At 29.7% G+C, this 20,043-nt stretch overlaps 1 protein-coding gene and 1 non-coding gene across 2 annotated transcripts; both read left to right on the top strand.

Annotated features, from left to right (window-relative positions):
• The first annotated feature begins 366 nt into the window (after nucleotides 1-366).
• On the top strand, nucleotides 367-18,159 carry LOC113390814 (lysosomal alpha-mannosidase-like). Its single transcript, XM_026626905.1, has 18 exons — nucleotides 367-463; nucleotides 2,107-2,188; nucleotides 3,979-4,164; nucleotides 5,984-6,189; nucleotides 7,602-7,738; nucleotides 9,559-9,692; nucleotides 9,972-10,191; nucleotides 10,565-10,755; nucleotides 12,342-12,580; nucleotides 12,660-12,901; nucleotides 12,959-13,305; nucleotides 13,365-13,558; nucleotides 13,628-13,725; nucleotides 13,791-13,911; nucleotides 15,528-15,646; nucleotides 15,769-15,918; nucleotides 17,828-17,932; nucleotides 17,995-18,159. The coding sequence occupies exons 1-18, from the start codon at nucleotides 385-387 to the stop codon at nucleotides 18,124-18,126; spliced, it is 2,982 nt and encodes a 993-aa protein (XP_026482690.1). The 5' UTR covers nucleotides 367-384; the 3' UTR covers nucleotides 18,127-18,159.
• On the top strand, nucleotides 3,528-3,619 carry Trnay-gua. The gene is given in 2 exon segments: nucleotides 3,528-3,564; nucleotides 3,584-3,619. It is a non-coding gene; the product is annotated as a tRNA-Tyr (tRNA).
• Nucleotides 18,160-20,043: the final 1,884 nt, after the last annotated feature.

Genomic DNA, 20,043 nt, shown 5'->3' with positions numbered 1-20,043 from the left:
TGATTATTTTATTACTCGAATTTTTAATTAAGGCACGATGCCATGCATTACTAATTTCTTAGCTATAAACCTTGCGAAAACCTTTCCAACGAATGCCAAATTGTCGAAATCGGTTCGTGCGTTCTGGAGTTATTCGTCAGAAGGAAAACCCGACTTATTTTTATATATATAGAAGATAACATCAGGCATCGATAGCGAGCTTAATTTTGAGAAAAATGTTCTATAAGTTTTTCGATATATTTTAACCATTCTAATGATATAGGAGTTTGCAGTGCTTGAACTACCACTGTTAAAAATCTTTCAGAGTCATATAATGTTGTTTTTTTATATCAATGGTTTTCATAAATATCATTTTTCCAGAGTTGTCCTGTTCCAAAACCAGGAATGCTAAACGTCCACCTGGTGCCACACACCCACGACGATGTAGGCTGGTTGAAAACTGTTGACCAGTATTATTATGGAAGTAAGTAGAAAAAAATCTAATATGAATTATATACGAAAATAAATTTCAAATTACATAGTATATTTTATATTGATTGAATCAAGATTAATAATTTGGTATAAAGACAATTAGGTACATATTATGCCAAAGTATTATATACAATTTTAGTTAGGAATTAAATAGTATTATTTCCATTTCCTTTTTCTTAATTTGTCTAGACACATTACAATATCTCAAAATAACTCCAATCAGTCAATAAAATCAGTAAAAATTTTCATAACGCTACACATTTCGCAAAATAAAGATAAAATTTTGATGATTCTCGAAATCGAAATGTCGATTTTTTGCTATCTTGTAAATTGATAAAATAGTGATAATTTCAAAAATATTAAGCAAATCAATCGCAAATAATTTGATTTTATTATTTATACTTAAGAAATAAATTTCTGTTTTTTAAACTAATATTTAATAGAAAAATAATATTTAGCAAATCACTGTTTTTTGTTGAAAATACGTAGAAATGGAAAAATCGAGTCAATTGCTTATACAAATAAGACATTAAAGTCTGGATTAACAAAAATAAATTATAACAAAAAAATGATTTAGACATGCAACTTGTCTTAAGGCAAAATGCCACTTACAACTAGTTTTTTATATAATAATCTTTCCTTAAACTTTTCGAACATATATAATTTTCTAGATAGCCTTATCTATTTTATTTTTATCCACGTGAAATCTATTTGAGAAATTTTTAATCAAGAAATTTAAGTTTTGTTTATTTTGAAATGTAGATTAAAGATTATACGAATTGGAATTATTTTTATCTGTCCAATTTATTATTGTTATTTAATTATCATTGTTGGCGATAAGGATAAATATTTATTTAGAGATAGGTATATTAAATAACATCGAGACATAACAATTACATAAAGATATAATCAATAATATATATAATATATATATATATATATATATATATATATACTTTAGATTTTTTGTTCATTGAATGATGGCACAAATGCAGTATCGAAACGTACATAATTAGTTGCAAAGCGACAGCATTTCACCTGAGTTGTAGACAATTGTAAATAACTAACAAATTCTCAAATAACACAACATTTCCAGAAACTTCTATTTAATAATTTTGTATTTAACTTAAATTGCACATTTTAAAAATTTGAATTCAAATATTTAAACAAATAGGTTGGTAACGCTGGTAATTTTTTAAACATAAAAACACACATGAAGTTGTTCAAGAATGTCGAATGCTAATGTGGCGGTTTTGAAATTTATAATTAAAATTCTAACTGTTCTAATAAAAGAAAAGTGATAAAAATTTTGAAAATCTAATTAGCTTAAAAATGAGTGTGTCTTACAATTATTTGTACAAATCAAAGTATTAAGGTATGCCATTTAAAAATAATATTAATTTTAATACTAATCTAACCAAGTTCAGCCATTTTGGTTACTATAAATAAATTGATTTGACAGGTATGAAAATAAATTTAATTTTAACATAATAAATTTGAATCATCTATTAATTAGTATATATTTCCCAACATTCACAATACATGTTAAATTAATATTCAATTGTCATGTAAGTTTTTTACAGTTTTTTTAAAGATATTGTATTTTTTACAATTTATGAAAAAAATTATTTATAGGTAGAAATACAATCCAGAAGGCAGGTGTGCAGTATATTTTGGATTCTGTCGTTGCTGAACTCATCAAAGATCCTGCTAAGAAGTATGTAATATTAATTAATAATATTTTTTCATTTTTAAAATTTAGATTGCTCATTAATATATTGTCTATATAAGTAGTTTGTTTATGTTTGAATTAAAATTAAAATCTAATTAAATTTCATAACAAAATGCAAAGTGAACCAGACTGAATGAAAAGAAAAAGGACCTTACTAACGAGTAAACTGAAATTTTATACTACTATTATCCATCAGTAATAGAAAAGGACTCTACCGATAGTTAAAATAGAAGTAATTTTAAAAAAATTAAAAAAACATAAATATAGAATATACAAATATATTAATCTATTGAATTTTTCTTTCAAATGAGCTCAATTTCTTTGGATGCTGAAATTTTCAAAAATGTTTGAAATCTCGATATTATACCTTTTCCTTTTATCATGCTTTTTTATTTTTTTTAAATTACTTCTATTTTGACTATCGGTAGACTCCTTTTCTATTACTGATCGATAATAGTAGTATAAAAAATGTAGTTTACTCGTTAGTAGAGTCCTTTCTATTTTCATTCAGTCTGTTCACTTTGCAATTTGTTATGAAATTAAATTAAATTTCAACTCTAATTTAAACATGGAAACAAATCACTTATATCACTTATATAATACTCGAATAAGCTTGTTCTGTTATCTTATTGCTAAAATTTAACATACATCTAGATCAGGGCTTCTTAAACTTTTGTCGTTTGCGACCCCATTTACGATTGCGAAATTCTTGGCGACCCCATTTATCATTGAAACTTTCTTGACGACCCTACACATATAAAAATAAAAATTAAATCATTTATTTATTTGCTAACAATATACATATACAAATACATATGAAAATATATAGTTTAAAAATTCATTGAGAACATAAAAAAATCAAGACAAAATGATATACATATTTGACATTAAAATCTCGCGCGACCCTAGAATTTTCCTATTTGACCCTATTTGGGGTCGGGGGCCATAGTTTAAGAAGTCCTGATTTAGATCATATCGTCTTGCAATTTAGATACATTTAAAATATCTTGTCTACTTGTGTCTTTTTTAGAGATATTTCGCATTTAGCAAATTGTGAAATCGAAGCAAATTATTATACCTTATTATAAACAAGTAGTAAGATAAAAAAAATCTTACATATATTATTCTTGCAAACTTTAATAAAAATTCAAGTCATTGTTTGGTGAATTTAAAAAATAATTTTGTTTAACGCACGCTCTAATTTTGTATAAATTAAATAAAATCGTTTTTATTTAAATATTTTTCATAAAATAATATTCTAACCCTCAGTGCACGTGTCAAAATTTTCCAAAACGTCATCGTTTTTTGGGGTCTATTTAACCAACCTTCGATAGCTCAGTTGGTAGAGCGGTGGACTGTAGAATGTAAACAAATGCCGAAATCCATAGGTCGCTGGTTCAAATCCGGCTCGAAGGAATCTTTTTTATTTTTATTTCTAAAAACTATCTAAACTAAATTAAAATATAATAATTAGGTAGTTTATTTAGGTATTAATCATTATTTTTTGTATATTACGCTTATCTGCTTGTAATAATGATACTGGGGATAAAAGAAAATTTTGTTGGGTCATATAAATATTTTGACTAATTGACCCCAAAGGTCTAGAAATAATATAAAGAAATTAAATTTTTATTAAAGAAAACAAAAAAAAAATAGTAGTTGTTCACAAGTAAAAATTAGTAGCAAATTGGTATATAAGTAAAGATTAAAAAAACACTTAAACTCAAAAAAATATTTTAGCAAATTTGTTTCTATATCGACTATCTATTTTCTAGATTCATTTACGTCGAATCTGCATTTTTGATGAAATGGTGGCGCGAACAGACACCAGAACACCAGGAGAAAGTGCGCGAGCTGATCGACCAGGGTCGCCTGGAAATCATCGGAGGCGCCTGGAGCATGAACGACGAAGCAGTCACCCACTATCAGAGCATCGTAGATCAGTTCACATGGGGATTCAGGTAAATAATAATAGAAATAGAAATTAATATCATAGAAAAGCCCTAAAAAGCTTATGAGGAAAAGAACAATTAAAATTGAGTCAATCAAATGCTTGAATTCAATTTACTAATCAAAGATCTTCTATTTTTTAATTTTTGCTTCAAAGCACTTTGTTACAAATAGACTGTGTAGCAAAAAAGTTTATACCCATATATTTATATTTAAACGTTGTTTTGCTAAGTAAGGTATATTCTAAACAATTTCTATAGAATCAAAAATATTAATACTTTTAGTGTATAAGGATGTGTTGGTTGAATGCTTTGAATACAATGACGTATTATAAAACAATAAACCCCATTAGTTTGTCTATATTTTGTCTGGAAGTTTTATACACTTTCTATAGAAAACATGTTATATGCCAATCCAAGTCTTTTTTGGTCTTTCGACTTATTGATTACGTTTCAAGTTTTTCAGATCCTTTTTGGATTCTGGATTTTGTGTACAATTGTAAATAATACCACTGAGCTTATACAAAATTTTCAAATTTCTGCGATCAGAGATAGAAAATGAATTAAGTATTTCTTCTTTGACCTTCTTTTTCAAAAGTTTCAAATATCATTAGATGAATTAAAGTAAATTTAATAAAAAGTATATATGTAGAGCAAGGCGAGGCACAAAGGTCCAATTTGACTTTAAGCAAATATTAATTATATTATAAAAATCAAACCAATTATATCTCAACAAATAACACATTTCCTCCGAACAATTATCTGACTACGTTCAGTAAAACTGCCAGCTACTTCTTCATTGTAGAAATGTGCTTTTTTGCTGTCTTTCAAAAATTTGTTATCTAGACCTTTTTACCCCATAGGCGGGGTAACTTGGAACGGCCAGGTGGCAAACAGTTTAATGTCTTATTTCAATTTTGAATGTATTTCACAAAATAATTACATTTTTAACTAATGCTAAAAAATTACTAAGATTACTGTTTATCTCCCGATTGCAAAGTCATGAGAATCAAGGTTACAGCTGGTTATACATCTTTTTCCCTCTACTTTCAAATATTGTTGGTAAACAATGCTTAACTTTACTGGTTTTTGACACATCGGTGGTGGACCTTTTTAACCCCGAATCTTCATATATTTCTATCTATTTTTCGATAAAATCTGGGAAATTATAACTGGGAAAATGTTATTCGACAAAATGCCCCTTTGATCGATACCAAATTTTAAATTTAAATAACATAAATAAGATTTAATATAAACTAGAAAATGTTTTATAAATACCAATGAGTATATAATTAAAAAAATTAGATGTTTCAGAGCACCGTGTTTGAGAAAAATATGATTTGCAGAAAAAGAGTGCTACAACGCCAAAAAGTGCATTTTCATATTAACATTTCAAAAAAGTTGATATTTTGAGTCTCTAGTAACACTTGCGGTCTGTTTAATAACGTTTTTGTGTATAAATAAACTGCTTACTACAATTCAATCATAATTAAATAATATTCACATAAAACATCCTATTAAACGTAATTGAACATCATCTAGCAAAATCATTTGACATTTGACGTATTAGCCACCGTCCATTGTTTTATTCAAATTACGCTTCTACAAAAATGTTCAAATTAAAAATGCAAAGTTTCTACGCGATTTTGAAATAATATCTCACCTTTCCGACAACCTACTGATTGGCACGAATTTTTCAAGACTAAACCTGGCCAAATCGGTTTAGCCGTTTTCGAGTTTTAGCGGATCATTTGATCGAGAGCTCCATTTTTATATATAAGATTATTCTATTCTATTTATTTTTATACCTATTAATTTTTTTCTCCCTTAGGCGTTTGAACGAGACCCTTGGTGAGTGCGCCAGGCCAAGAGTAGGTTGGCAAATCGACCCTTTCGGTCACTCCAGAGAACAAGCATCGATTTTTGCCCAATTGGGATTCGATGGTATGTTTTTGGGCAGATTGGATTACCAGGACAAGATGAGGAGATTGGAGCAGAAGGAACCGGAAATGTTATGGCATGCCAGTGACAATCTTGGTGAGGAAAATGATTGACGAATGTAAAACAACAAATTTAGATTGTTAGCAGAGTATTTTGGCTTAGATTAAGGGGCATAACTAGTGTAACCGCCTAAAAAAAGGTGATTTTTGGGAATATATATTACAAAAACTACTCTATCAATCATTTCGAAATTTTAGAAATATATTTATACATGCTTTAAGAATACATAGTAAAATTTTTGAAGAAAAAAAATAAATATTTTTTAAGTTATCGTCGATCTCCAACGGCTCGACAAAAAAAAGGCCCTTAACTGCTGCAGTGATTTCGGCCTTCTACGTGGATGAAATAAAAAAAAAATTCTCGTTAAACTAGACAATATTGTCTGTAAAGTGAACTACGATAAAAAAAATAAATCAAAAATTGACAAAACGGCGGCGTTTTTTAAAAAAAAGTCGAATTTTACCCAAAATTTTGGTCGTTTTTCGACTGCCAAATTTCGATTTTTGATCCGATCAAAAAATCGGTAGTTCATTTTACGGAGAACTATATACAGAACATGTAAAAAAAATTTAATAGTTATCGGATCATTTGTTTTTGAGCAGCAAATTCGGAAAATGCTGTTTCGAGAAAAACGCGTTTAAACATAAAATGATCTTTATACTATATACTATATATATACTCTTTACATGGCTGTGACTCAAAAACTATTTGAGATATCGATTGGAAATTTTAATATGTTATTTTTAAAGGTGTAATCTACCGAAATATGAAAAAAAACAAAAATCGATTTTTTCAAAATTTCACATTAGTTGTGCCCCTTTTTCAAAGTTTAACTATCTAAAAATATGGGAACGAGAAGGTTTTTGAAAATTTTAATTATTTTCGGAGATATAGGCATTTTACTGACTCGGGTCTCCATACTGGTTTGGCTTCAGAACAGACTTATTCAGTACTGTTAACACGATTTCTCGGGTTTTTACCAATTTGTAAAAAAAATTTTTTTTTGCACATCGCTAGTTCGGGCGGTTGCGACATCATTGTAAAAGATCAATAATCTTTTTATTTTATGCATTTCCGATGGCTAGGAGGGCTGAAATCATATCAACACTGAGGTGCCAATTTTTTGAGACCACCCACTTCATCAGCTGCCAGTTTTTACAATTTTCAACTTTTTAATTTTTTAATTTTTGTTTTGTATTTTAATAATATTAATAAACAAGTGGTAAAAAATGGATAGTAAAAACATTCATTGCTTTCTTCTACAACACTTTAAAAATGATCTAAAATTTATCGCTTTACACTAGAATACCCCCTTAAAGAAGATCATAAACCGAAAAAGGGTCGGTTTGGATTTTGATTTTGGATTTCAATTTATTTAGATTACCAGATCAGTTTTCTACTTTGGACTTTCATTTTCAACTACATTAAATTTTTTTTTCTTATTTTAGGTGAAGCTGGTGACTTATTCACCGGAGTCCTCTACAATAACTACGGACCTCCACCAGGTTTTTGCTTCGATATTTTGTGCCAGGATGAACCAATTATTGACGATAAACGTAGTTATGATTACAATGTAGACAGAAGGGTAAGTGTTTATTTTTTCTGGTTTTATATATCTATTACATGATGGTTACAAAGAACTTTTGCTGATGAAGTCCATTACTGATTTTTAAATTTTAATAAGATTAACGAATTCCTAATGGCTGTGGAATCCCAAGCTAAGCATTTCACTACTAATAACGTTGTTCTGACAATGGGTGGAGATTTTACTTATATGGATGCACAAATGTACTTCAAGAATATGGATAAATTGATCAGGTAAAATTTGGATCAGGATAACTGTTTGTGATAGTAATATAAATCTTCATTATTGTTGTGTCTTGGTTAATGGTGAAATAATACATAAAACTTGTGATGTATGGCATCGTGCCTTAAGGCAAATTGCTGAACTTCCCGTACCGTAATGAAATATTCGAGAAATTTTAAACATTTTCAAATATATTATTACAAATACTGTAACTTTCATTATTTTTGCTATCTTGTTACATCTGAGCAAATCAAATGTAAATCATAAATCAATTTGTCTCCAGAACATTAACAATCGTCATTTCATTTCGAATTCAATTTCAAAAAAAAATAGTTGCCTAATTTGCACAAAATTGAAAAAGTGCTTCTGTATAGTCACAGTCTAAACGCATTTGCAAATAATTCTGTGCGACATTTTCACTCAAACTGTGCTTATCTTGGCGGCATTTTCACATTTTCATTCAATAGTTTTCACAAAATAGGAAAAGTGCTCCTGTACATGAACAGTCTAAACGCACTTGGGTAAACATTTGTACCAGAGTGGCGCTTAGACTGTGCTTAGCCTGGGTAATTTTTGAATTTTTAATCCAAATTACAAAAATATTTTATGGAAAATAAAAAAAGATGTTATATTTTTTCATCCTCAAAAGCAATTTTGAGTTTTGTCAATACAAGCAGAAAGTTTCTTAGATCATTCAAATCGGACGCTTAGTTCACTCAAAAACTGCCATTTTTTGCACATTTAGCTCTCTATCTTCGAAATGGCGGGATCTGTCTTTGCCAAAAACTAATTACCTTTTCTCCCAATCATTACAAATTGAATGTTTTTTAGATCATTCAAATCCGATGCTCCGTTCTCTCAAAAACTCGATTTGTATTTTTTGCACTCTTTGCTCCGTATCTCCGTAACGGCTGGACCTGCCTTTGCCAAAAACTAATCAGCACATCTCCCTATCAATAGGGATCCAATGTTTTTTAAACCATTGAAATCGGTTGATCCGTGCGCCCGAAAACGTGGACGATAAAATGCGGACATACAAAACACATACACATCCATTTTTTCTGAGGTATACCAAAATGTTCAGAAACCTTTGAAACGTAAATATATGCAAAAATTTTCATTTTCGATTTTTGGCCCATTACTATAACTACCCTACAGGAAGTTAATAATGAGATTGCCAATCTTTCCTTTTTTTGGATAATACCTTGCAATTGGAATATACATTAAAACCAGTTCCTAGTGTTCCCAATTTTTATTCAGTATTTAGCAAACTTTATCAGGTTTTCGTTGCTTTTATTCATCCATATTATATTATCTTTGTCCAGATTTTTCCTATATGTTTGTGGTTGATACAGGGATGATCTAAGCACCAATAATAACTTCTTCGAAATTTATCTTGCTGGTAAATTTGGATCAAAATTTTATTCAATTTTGTTTTGTTTATTAATCAGTCTTATTCCATCTTGCGCCCATGAAGAACAGTTTCTACCAATTCGTGATCAAAATTTTATCTGATTTTAATAAAAGATTTACCATAAGTTCTTTGCAACCATCACTTAAGAGTAATTTTTTATTCTAAATTTTTTTGTATCTCGTAGATAGATAAATTTATAGAATATTCAAAAATGCAAGCTGCTTCTTATCAGACTGACAACATAATTTTGACCATGGGCGAAGATTTTAATTATCAAATTGCTGATTTGTGGTATAAGAATATGGATAAACTTATTAAGTGAGTAGAAAAACGTAGAAAAATTTGGTAAAAAATATTTGTTATAAAATTCAGCTTTTATTTCGATTGGAGGACTAAAAGTTAAGTTGGTGTTGATAAACCCAAATCTCATTTTTGTCGATATTGAAAGCAAATAATCTTATTAAGCTTTTATCATCACATTGTCATCCCACTTCTGTATTGTAAAATTGTCTTTTGTGTATCTTCTATCATCCAACTTTTTCTAATCCAAATTTTTATCAGTCTTAGATTAGGTAAACATATTTTTTTCTTATTCAGAGAAACCAACAAAAGACAATCCAACGGTTCATTGGTCAACGCTTTCTATTCAACTCCTTCATGTTACTTAAAATCTCTGCACGATGCTGACAAAACCTGGACAACCAAAAACGATGACTTCTTCCCTTATGCATCAGATCCACACACTTACTGGACAGGATATTTCACATCAAGACCAACTTTGAAATGGTTCGAACGAGTTGGAAACAATATGCTGCAGGTAGATATAAAAAAATCTCATATTGCTTTAAGGACAGATTCTGCCGCATAACAGAAAAATGTTATGGCAAGGTCATGTTACACTCCAACTTTCCCACATTATGCTACTGAATCATAATGAATACAGGCTTTTTACACATAAACTGCAACGTCACTCGTATGTTATGAAGCTGGGTCAGAAAGACCCTGTTATCTAACATCGTTTTTTTTGACATTTGTGCGGTTACTAAGTTAGGTTTTCTATAATAACACCAACCACATGGTTTTTGTCAATATTTAGTACGGATAGTTCTTCTTAACATTGGTCTGTTATGCATAGAATCAGTCCTTTATTTTATTCATTTGATTCTTATGTTAATATTTCCTCCTGCTAGGTATGCAAGCAGCTCAACGCTCTCGTCAAGAATGAACCCGACAGTCTGGAGTTATTAAGGGAAGCAATGGGTGTTATGCAGCACCATGATGCAATTACTGGAACTGAAAAGCAACATGTTGCAGAAGATTATGCTAGATTGCTTCATGATGCAGTCAGTGGATGTGCTGAGAGTGCAGGAGATGCCATCAGGTAACTGAACTAGTGGTTAAGGCCAATTGTTGGAACTTCCCGTACCAAAAATTATTTTCCCGTAGATTAAAAAGTTGTACTCCTCTTCCATCTATGGTATTGAAAGATGTTTCAAGTATAAAAGTTGGTCTTTTTATAGTAAAAACGCTTTGTCCATAGATTTAAAAGCTGTACTCCGTTTCTGTCTATGGTATTGAAAGATGTTGCAAGTTTAAAAGTTGTTTTTTCTATAGTCAAATTTCTTTGCCTGTTTGCTTGTGACTTTATTCTAATTCCTCTGACAAAAGCAATAATTAGATCAAGAAAGTAAAGTCTAGGCTCCATCATCCTACAATTTTCAGCAGGATTCCGAATAGGGTTTCTACAAAAACCGACATTTCAGAAAACAGGTTTTTGAATTTTATTTTTACTAAAAAACCGGTTCTAACCGGTTTTTGAATTTTATATAGAAAATAAATTTTTGCTCAAATATTCTGTAATTTATCCGCAAATTTAGTGTAAATTAGAGCAGTATTTGATTGAATTTATTTATTGTTCAATTTTATAGATAGTAAACAAAATTATTTTAATTTTAATTAATAGAACTAAAAAATAATAGTATATCTTAATTAAATAACTTTGAAAATAATTATTCGTTATTCATGCATATTTTCACATATAAGAATGAAAATTTTTATAATAGTGAAAGGAAAGTTTATACATTTTTAAATAAAAAAATGCATTAAATTAAAAAAAATAGATACATGTTGATACATACTTGTTAATACGAATTTTAGTTTTAAAAACAATTAAGCTAAACTCGGGTATTGTCTGTTCCGAACAATTTTAATTAATTAATTCCAAACATTCTAATTGTTTTTTTGTTTAATAAAATATGATTTTAAGAATCTGAGAACATTTATCGAATTGCTACTTAGACGTGTTCTTTGTTTACTCACAAAATTTCCTGAAATAGAAAATACTCTCATACTTGCGACCAATTATGCTTAATTGTTTTTAAAGCCTGATATAATAATTCTAAGTTTTTTGTTCTTTAATTTGTGGCTTCTAGGGTTTAAAACTTTTTTTTTAAGTTTGAGTAGAAAAAGTTACTTCTTCAAGAAGTCACACTGATTTAAATTAATATATACACTGGTATAAAAATCTAAATTAATTAATACAAAACCTTTCTGGGAACCATTGCAGACTGATAAGATATCAAATGCTATTGAACCGATATATTTCAAGAATCAAATCGCTTTCATCTATCTTTTATATATGGCTATATTTGTCATTTTTCATTTATATTGTGAAAACCGACTTTTTTCACTAAAGAACCGGTTTTCGAATTCCATAATTTTCTCCGAAAACCGGTTTTTGAAAACCGACAAACCCTAATTCAGAAAGATATTGGTGTATCACGTTATAAAGACGTCACGTTCCAATTGACCACGGAGTACTTTTTTCTGCAAATATTTATTACATACCTATTTGAAAAATCTTAATCATTAAGTGTAAGGATACTGTTTCATAGTTAGAATTTCTGATGCTTTTTGATAAATGTTTCTAAGTTTCTCCACTAACTCTGGTTTTATCATTCGTTCCAGAAAAATTTTTGCAAATGCCACAAATGTGTCCAGCCAGTACAACAAAATGGCACTCAACATGGAACTGCAGACTTGTCCAGGTTTGAACATCAGTCAGTGCTCATACACTGAATCTGAGGACAACTTTGTTGTAACTTTGTACAATCCCTTGGCTCGTTCGAGGAAACAGTTTGTTAGATTACCTGTACAGGCTGGAACTCAGGATGCTCAAATCAGTTATACTGTCATGGATCATAATGGTAAGAAGAAATCTACACCTTACTTCTACATTATTAAACCTTCAATTTGTAGAAGTAATTTCCTGTAATTTTATTACAGGTGCAACTGTTCCTTCGCAATTGGTGCCAGTACCTGTCTTTGTACGTAACCTTCCTGGTAGAACTGCCAAGACAACAGCAGAATTAGTGTTTGCAGCAGATATTCCAGCAGTAGGTGTTGCTTCCTACTTTGTGCATCGTCAAAAATCTAAAAACAGTGGAGAAGAAAATGCAGACTATTTGTACACCAATTTGAAATCTGCTGAGTACAAGGATGCTGATCAAATCGTCTTAGGATCATCGGTAAGATAATAAAAAGTAACATCATTTTAATCTTTGCTAATATATTTTTTTCTATAGACTCTCAGTCTGACCTTATCTACTTCAACTGGACGTATTTTCAACGCCTCCTTCAACGGTACAGAACTTCCACTGGAGCAGGAATTTGTTTACTATCGTGGAGCCTCTGGTAACAACGAAGTTTTTGAAAACCGTTCTTCAGGTGCATATATTTTCCGTCCAAATGGAACAGCACATCCTTTCCTAAACGGAAAAGAACCAGTCAAATTCGATATGGTTGCTGGTGATTTAGTTGACGAAGTCCATCAAACCTGGGGTGAATTTGTACACCAGATCGTTAGGGTTTATAAACTTGGGGCTGATGCTGTTGAGTTCGATTGGGTTGTTGGACCTATTCCTGACCACAAGTATAATAATTTGAAATTATAACAATCTTGCAAAAAATTATTTGATGTTTTTTCTTCAGGGATCCATTTGATGGTAGAGAAGTAATCAATCGTTTCTCCACAAACTTGAAGACTGATGGTCACTTCTCGACTGATTCCAATGGAAGAGAGACTTTGCACAGAAAGTTGAACCATAGAGATACCTGGAATGTATCGATTGTTGAAGAAGAAGCTGGAAACTACTATCCTATCACATCCTTGTTGAGATTAACAGGTAAGACGAGGATGAATGAAACATTTGTGCATATCCTCATAATTAATTTATTATATTTCCTTTTTTTAGGTATGGCTCCAAATTCTGGTAATGGTGTATCTTTAGCAGTTATTCCAGATCGTGCTCAAGGTGGTTCCAGTTTGGCTGATGGTCAACTGGAATTGATGGTAATGATGGCAAAAAGTCATATATTTAATTACAAAATTGATTTTGTCATTTATTTTTATTATAGGTGCACAGACGTTTATTCAGAGACGATGCCTTTGGTGTAGGTGAAGCTTTGAACGAAACTGCATATGGTCAAGGTTTGGTAGCTAGAGGAACCCATTATGTAATGGCAGCAAGCACTGAAGGTAATTAATAAAAAATAATAAAAAACTAGTGGTGTATGGCATTGTGCCTTAAGGCAAATTGCTGGAACTTCCCGTACCAATTTTTTTTTTTTTTTGAAAGATTAACATTTTTGAAAAAAAAATTACTTTGAAAAATTAGATTTTTGAGAAACTATAAATTTTTGACAAAGATTTACTTTTTTTTGAAAAAAAGACTTTTTGAAGAAAAGTGTATTTTGAAATATTTTGGAAGTTCTGAACTTTTTTTCAAAGTAATCGTACTGCTTTAACTGCATAGAGACGAAATATCGATGGAAATTTGTATCCGAACACACATACACATATACACGCACACATACATCCATTTTTTCTAAGGTATACTAAAATATTCAGAAACCTCTGAAACGTAAAGATATATACAAATTTTCATTTTCGATTTTTTTGCGATTACTATAACTTACCCTACGGGAAGTTAATTACCCTGTATGGCAAAGTGCCTAAAGGCAAATTGCTGGAACTTCCCGTACCGTAATCAAATATTCGAGAAATTTTAAACGTTTTCAAATATATTATTACAATAATACTGTAGCTTTCATTATGTTTGCATTATCTTGTTATATCTGAGCAAATCAAATGTAAATCATAAATCAATTTATCTTCAGAACATTATTAACAATTGTCATTTTATTTCCAATTCAATTTAAATAAAAAATAGTTGCCTAATTTACACATAACTGAAAAAGTGCTACCGTATAATCACAGTCTAAACGCATTTGCAAATAATTTTGTGCGACATTTTCACTTATACTGTGCTTAGCTCGGCGGCATTTTCACATTTTTCAATAGTTTTCACAAAATTGGAAAAGTGCTCCAGACACAAAACAGTCTAAATGCACTTGGGTAAACATTTGCACCAGAGTGGCGCTTAGACTGTGCTTAGCCCGGGTAATTTTTTGAATTCTTAATTCAAAATTACAAAAATATTTTATAAAAAATAAAAAAAGATGTAATAATTTTTTATCCTCAAAAGCAATTGTTTTGTCAATACAAGTAGAAAGTTTCACTCAAAAACTGCCATTTTTGCAAATTTAGCTCGGTATCTCCGGAATGGCCTGACCTGTCTTTTCCAAAAACTTATCACGTCTTCTCGCAATCATTACAAATTGAATGTTTGTTAGATCATTCAAATCGGATGCTACGTTCTCTCAAAAACTCAATTTCTACTTTCTGCACTCTTTGCTCCGTATTTCCGTAACGGCTGAACCTGCCTTTGCCAAAAACTAATCAGCACATCTCCCTATTAATAGGGATCGATTGTTTTCTAAACCATTCAAATCGGTTGATCCGTGCGCCCGAAAACGTGGACGAAAAAATGCGGACATACAAAACACACACACACATCCTTTTTTCTGAGGTATACCGAAATGTTCAAAACGTCGAGAAATGCAAAAATTTCCATTTTCGATTTTCGGCCCATCACTATAACTACCCTACGGGAAGTTAATTAGGTATCTTACTATAAAAAATTAAGTATCTTCCTATAAAAAATGCAAGTCGTGTCAATGTTTATCTTATCAAAGCTCTCATAAGTTGCCCATCGAATCTGGTATGTATGTCTGATTTTTTATCTATTTTAGACAAAACTGTTTTGGGCAGAGAAAGAGTTTTGGCACAAGATGTCCTACTTCCTGCAACCGTATTCTTTTCAAGTGCAAAGAACTTTAGCAAGGAACAATGGAAACAAACTGCACAAAAGGTAAGTTTGGCAAATACTCGAGAACCAAAACAACCATCAGGTGCAATAACAGTTTATATTTGTCTGAGTTGGATAACTTGACAAATGTATCATCTTTAGTATGTCTCTATTTATCTTTTTAGTATTCTGCTTTGAAAAAAGAACTTCCACCATCTCTACATTTGTTGACCTTAGAACCATGGGGCAACGGTAAAGTCTTGCTCCGTCTGGAACACTTCTTTGAACAACAAGATCACCCCGAGTGGTCTTTACCAGCAACTGTAGACTTACAGGTACTAACCAAAACATTCAATTCATACATAATCAGTTTAATATTATATATATATATATATATATATATATATATATATATACATATAGGGCCGGTCCTGCCTTGCATGCGATGCATGCGAAAAATGCGGGCGCAAGCCTTAGGAGGCGCCAAAACGAGTTTCGAAAATTAAATTTATAATATACTATTTATATTTTTTATATAAAATCTAGAATTATTTGTTTAAAATCTAGAATACTTTATAAATTATAATAAACAATCTAACTTAACTAGGGATACGTAGACACAAAAAGCATATTTATTTTGCAATGTGATATCAGTAGAGACAATTAACCGATTAATAATTCAGCAAATTAGTAAATAACAGCTCTGTTTAAGAGACAATTAACCGATTAATAATTCAGCAAATTAGTAAATAACAGCTCTGTTTATTGCTTAATCTACTTATTCATTTTTTTCTTTGTTTGAAGTTACCGTGGAATCGAAAAAGAAATTATCTAGTGTTCAATCCCATAAGCGCAAACCTGCGAAAAATTAAATTAATTGTTGGGCATTATTGACGAAAAATTGCGAGCTAATTTAGTTGAATACGAACTTGTTAAAAAACATAAACAAATTATAAAAAATGGGGGGTCAGTGCTTAGAAAATGACTTGTTTATTCTGAGAAATTGAATTGTAACTTTTGCTTTTGTGGCAAATGTTTCGCATCTGTTGAACTTTGAATGTTGAAGACATGCGTGGAACAAATATGAAAAATGGAAGCAAAATTTACTTTGGAACGAAAATCTTAAGGCTTGTTTTATACCTTTGTGGTGTCTATACTCTAAATTTATTAATTATTAACTATACAGAAGTAATACATATCAAATATAATAAGTTTTTTTTTCAATATTGTTCAAGAAATGTGTAATTTCTTTGCATTTTTTACTGATTTTTTAACAATACTTCTAAAATACGTTAAAAATTTAACTTTAAAACAAGCTGATATTCTGAATATAACGTCTCTTACGATATCAATAAGGAGAAGTTTACGACGCAATTTTGGATATTGTAAATAATGAAAAATTAAATCAAATTAAAATTAAAAAAATCCAACATGAAATACGAGTGTTGGTTTGAAAATTAAATGCTAGTTTTTTTAAATATTAATATTGCACATACGTTAAAAATAATTGAAAATTTCAAAATACTTGATTATAATCAACTCCCGAATCGCCTCGTTTTTTTTAAATAAATTTAAAATCAATATATTTTATACGCTTTTAGATTATATCTAATTTTTTGTGCACGAAATCCAGAATAATTAACAATTGATTTATTTATTTCACTTAATATTTGTGTTAAATTAAAGTTTAAAATTTAAGAGTTAAATTAAAGTTTAAAATTTAAGAAATGCATTTCAGAAATAGTATTTATTATTTTGATATCAAGATCTTTATATCAAAATAATAAATACTATTTCTGAAATGCATTTCTTAAATTAAAATCTAACAAAAATATTAATAGTTTTGCTATGGTAGTCAAACTTACATCCTTAACAAATTTACTACATATTGAATATTACTAAAATATGAAATTATGGCAGGGATTGTTTATTGATATCGATAATAATAAATAAATTTAAAATCAATATATTTTATACCCTTCTAGATTATATCTAATTTTTTGTGCACTAAATCCAGAATAATTAAAAATTAATTTTTAAAAAATATGTAAATATTTATATAATTTTAATGATAAACTGTTAAAACGGTGAAAATTATTAGGGGGGAAGGCGCTAGAAAAAAAGCATGCGGGCGCTAATGACTCCAGGACCGGCCCTATATATATATATATATATATATTTATATATATATACATATATATATATATATTATATAATTATATATATTATATATAATTTTCCTAGGATTTGTTCTCTGCATTCACTGTCAAATCAGTACGAGAAACTACTTTAGGTGGTAACCAATGGTTGAGCGAAGCTGAGAGGTTCAAATGGAAAACCAATGACAAGGTAGTTATTTATCAGTATTTATTTTAGGATTTGGTATTGATGTTTAAATTTTTTATTATCAGAGAGCCAGAAGACACGGTGAATATTCAAATGATGCCAAAACATACAAAATGGAGAAACATTTCGTCCCATTGGCTGGTACCGAAGTCACTTTGAGGCCCATGGAGATTAGGACCTTTGTTTTGGAGATTTAATTGATAATGGATTTTGTGAAGTAGATGTAAGTTAATTTTAAAGGTAATATAATAATTGATTTTAATAATTGAAAGTAGTTTTACTATTTTGCCGAAGAGCAAGAGACCGATTTTTATGGAAATGATTTGATAAAATTAAAAATTTGTCAATTGGATTATATGAAAAATTGTGTTTTAAACTGGAATTTGAAATGAAACTGCTAGAACGATCTTTACATAAGGTCTGAGAATTTTATCTATATAATTTAATGTTTTTATAACTTTTGAATGTTTTTATTTGATTTAAGATTTGTTTAATAATTAATTGTGCAGAGGAGGATAAGCAGATTTTTACCAAAAACTAACGTCAACGTCTCTCCAATTAAAATAATTTAAACATACACTTGAAACTCATCAGTTTTTTTGGGCTGACGATGTTTTTTCAATTAACTGGTAATTGGAAGAAGTAAGAAACTCTTTGACTGATCATCACTTTAATTTTGTTTTTGATTTGGAGGAAATTTTTTTAGTAGTTGTTAGCTGCAAAGAAACTGCTCGACTGATCATTATTTAGTTTTGAAAATCATTGCATTAATTTTGGAGAAATTGCACACGAAAGAAAATTTGCAATCGCACACATTATTTAATTTGCTAGTCAAACGATTTAAAGGAGTGTTTCTAAACATTAATTTATTAACTTCCTGAAGTTAATTTTCATCTTAAATGAAAATCTTTTCATCGAAAAATCCGAATTGCTAATTTTATGTTTTTTCTATGTTTCACGCCATTCTGAATCGAATGAGACCAAATTTGGAAAAAGTATGGGTGAACAGATTTTTTGCCGTAAATCGACGTTTTCTCAAAAACGGCTGGACCGATTTCAAAAATTGAAAAGCCATTCGATGTATCTTGATAAGGACTATCGTTTGTTAGTTTTGTGAGACGATCTGTCGAGCCGTTTCTTTGTAATTTGGAAAAAAGTGTTAAACTTTTCGTCCACATTTAAGCTCATACCACCGACTCGATTTTAAAAAATCAAAAACTGTTCAAAGATATTATTTGGGAATGATACTAATTAGTTTTAGGTGAAAATCTACCGAGCCGTTTTCTTGTAATTAGCAGTTGAAAAAAAAATTAAGCCGATTTTTATGGAATTTTGTGATATATATCATGGTCTTATAGAACTTACTGATATATTACCGGCGTTACGACAAGTAGTTTAATTTTAAAAATTCTAAGTATAACCATAGAGTACTTAATCTTAATAAACATACTAAACCATTAAAGTCTTACGGATACTGGTTCAATTATAAAAATTGTCGATTTTTGAAAATTTTCTTTTAAAAAATACTACGAATTTAACGTGTTCTTGCAATAACGTGTAATAAATCCACTCGGATACTTTTAATCACTCACAAATTAATTTATTTTTTATTGATTAACTCGATTATTTACACATATCGGGAAGTCCATGTAACTTGCCTCAAGGCAAAATACCAATATCAACTAATTTATCTAACATTTCTGATATTTATTTAGACTGTGATATGAATAGATAAAAAATAATTTTAAAAATAAGAATTATGATAGCAATTTCAAACAAATAGTTTCACCATTTTGCCAATGATACTTAATTATTCTACTATTCCACAATAGAAATCATATCAATTTTCAATTGTAAAATTATTAATGCGGTTTCATGAAATTTAGACTGTCGTATAAATATAAATAAATAAAAAATTTCCAAACATGTTATCTTTATTATATCAGAACAATTAACGTTATTCGCTTCGGTTGTCATCATCATCATGATCATCATATATTTATATGTACTATCGTACTATCTTCCTTACTTTCGACAGAAATTAAAAATTAGAAATGCCATCACGCTTCAAACACTCTGGAAACGAATCGAATCGGAATCGGAATCGTCTTTCT

Source organism: Ctenocephalides felis, unplaced genomic scaffold (genome assembly GCF_003426905.1).
Source record: "Ctenocephalides felis isolate EL2017-DRISC unplaced genomic scaffold, ASM342690v1 CF-g0.4_SCAFFOLD_03640, whole genome shotgun sequence".
NCBI lineage: Eukaryota > Metazoa > Arthropoda > Insecta > Siphonaptera > Pulicidae > Ctenocephalides > Ctenocephalides felis.
The sequence above is the reverse complement of the archived record's forward strand: the minus strand, read 5'-3'. Positions and strand labels throughout refer to the sequence as shown.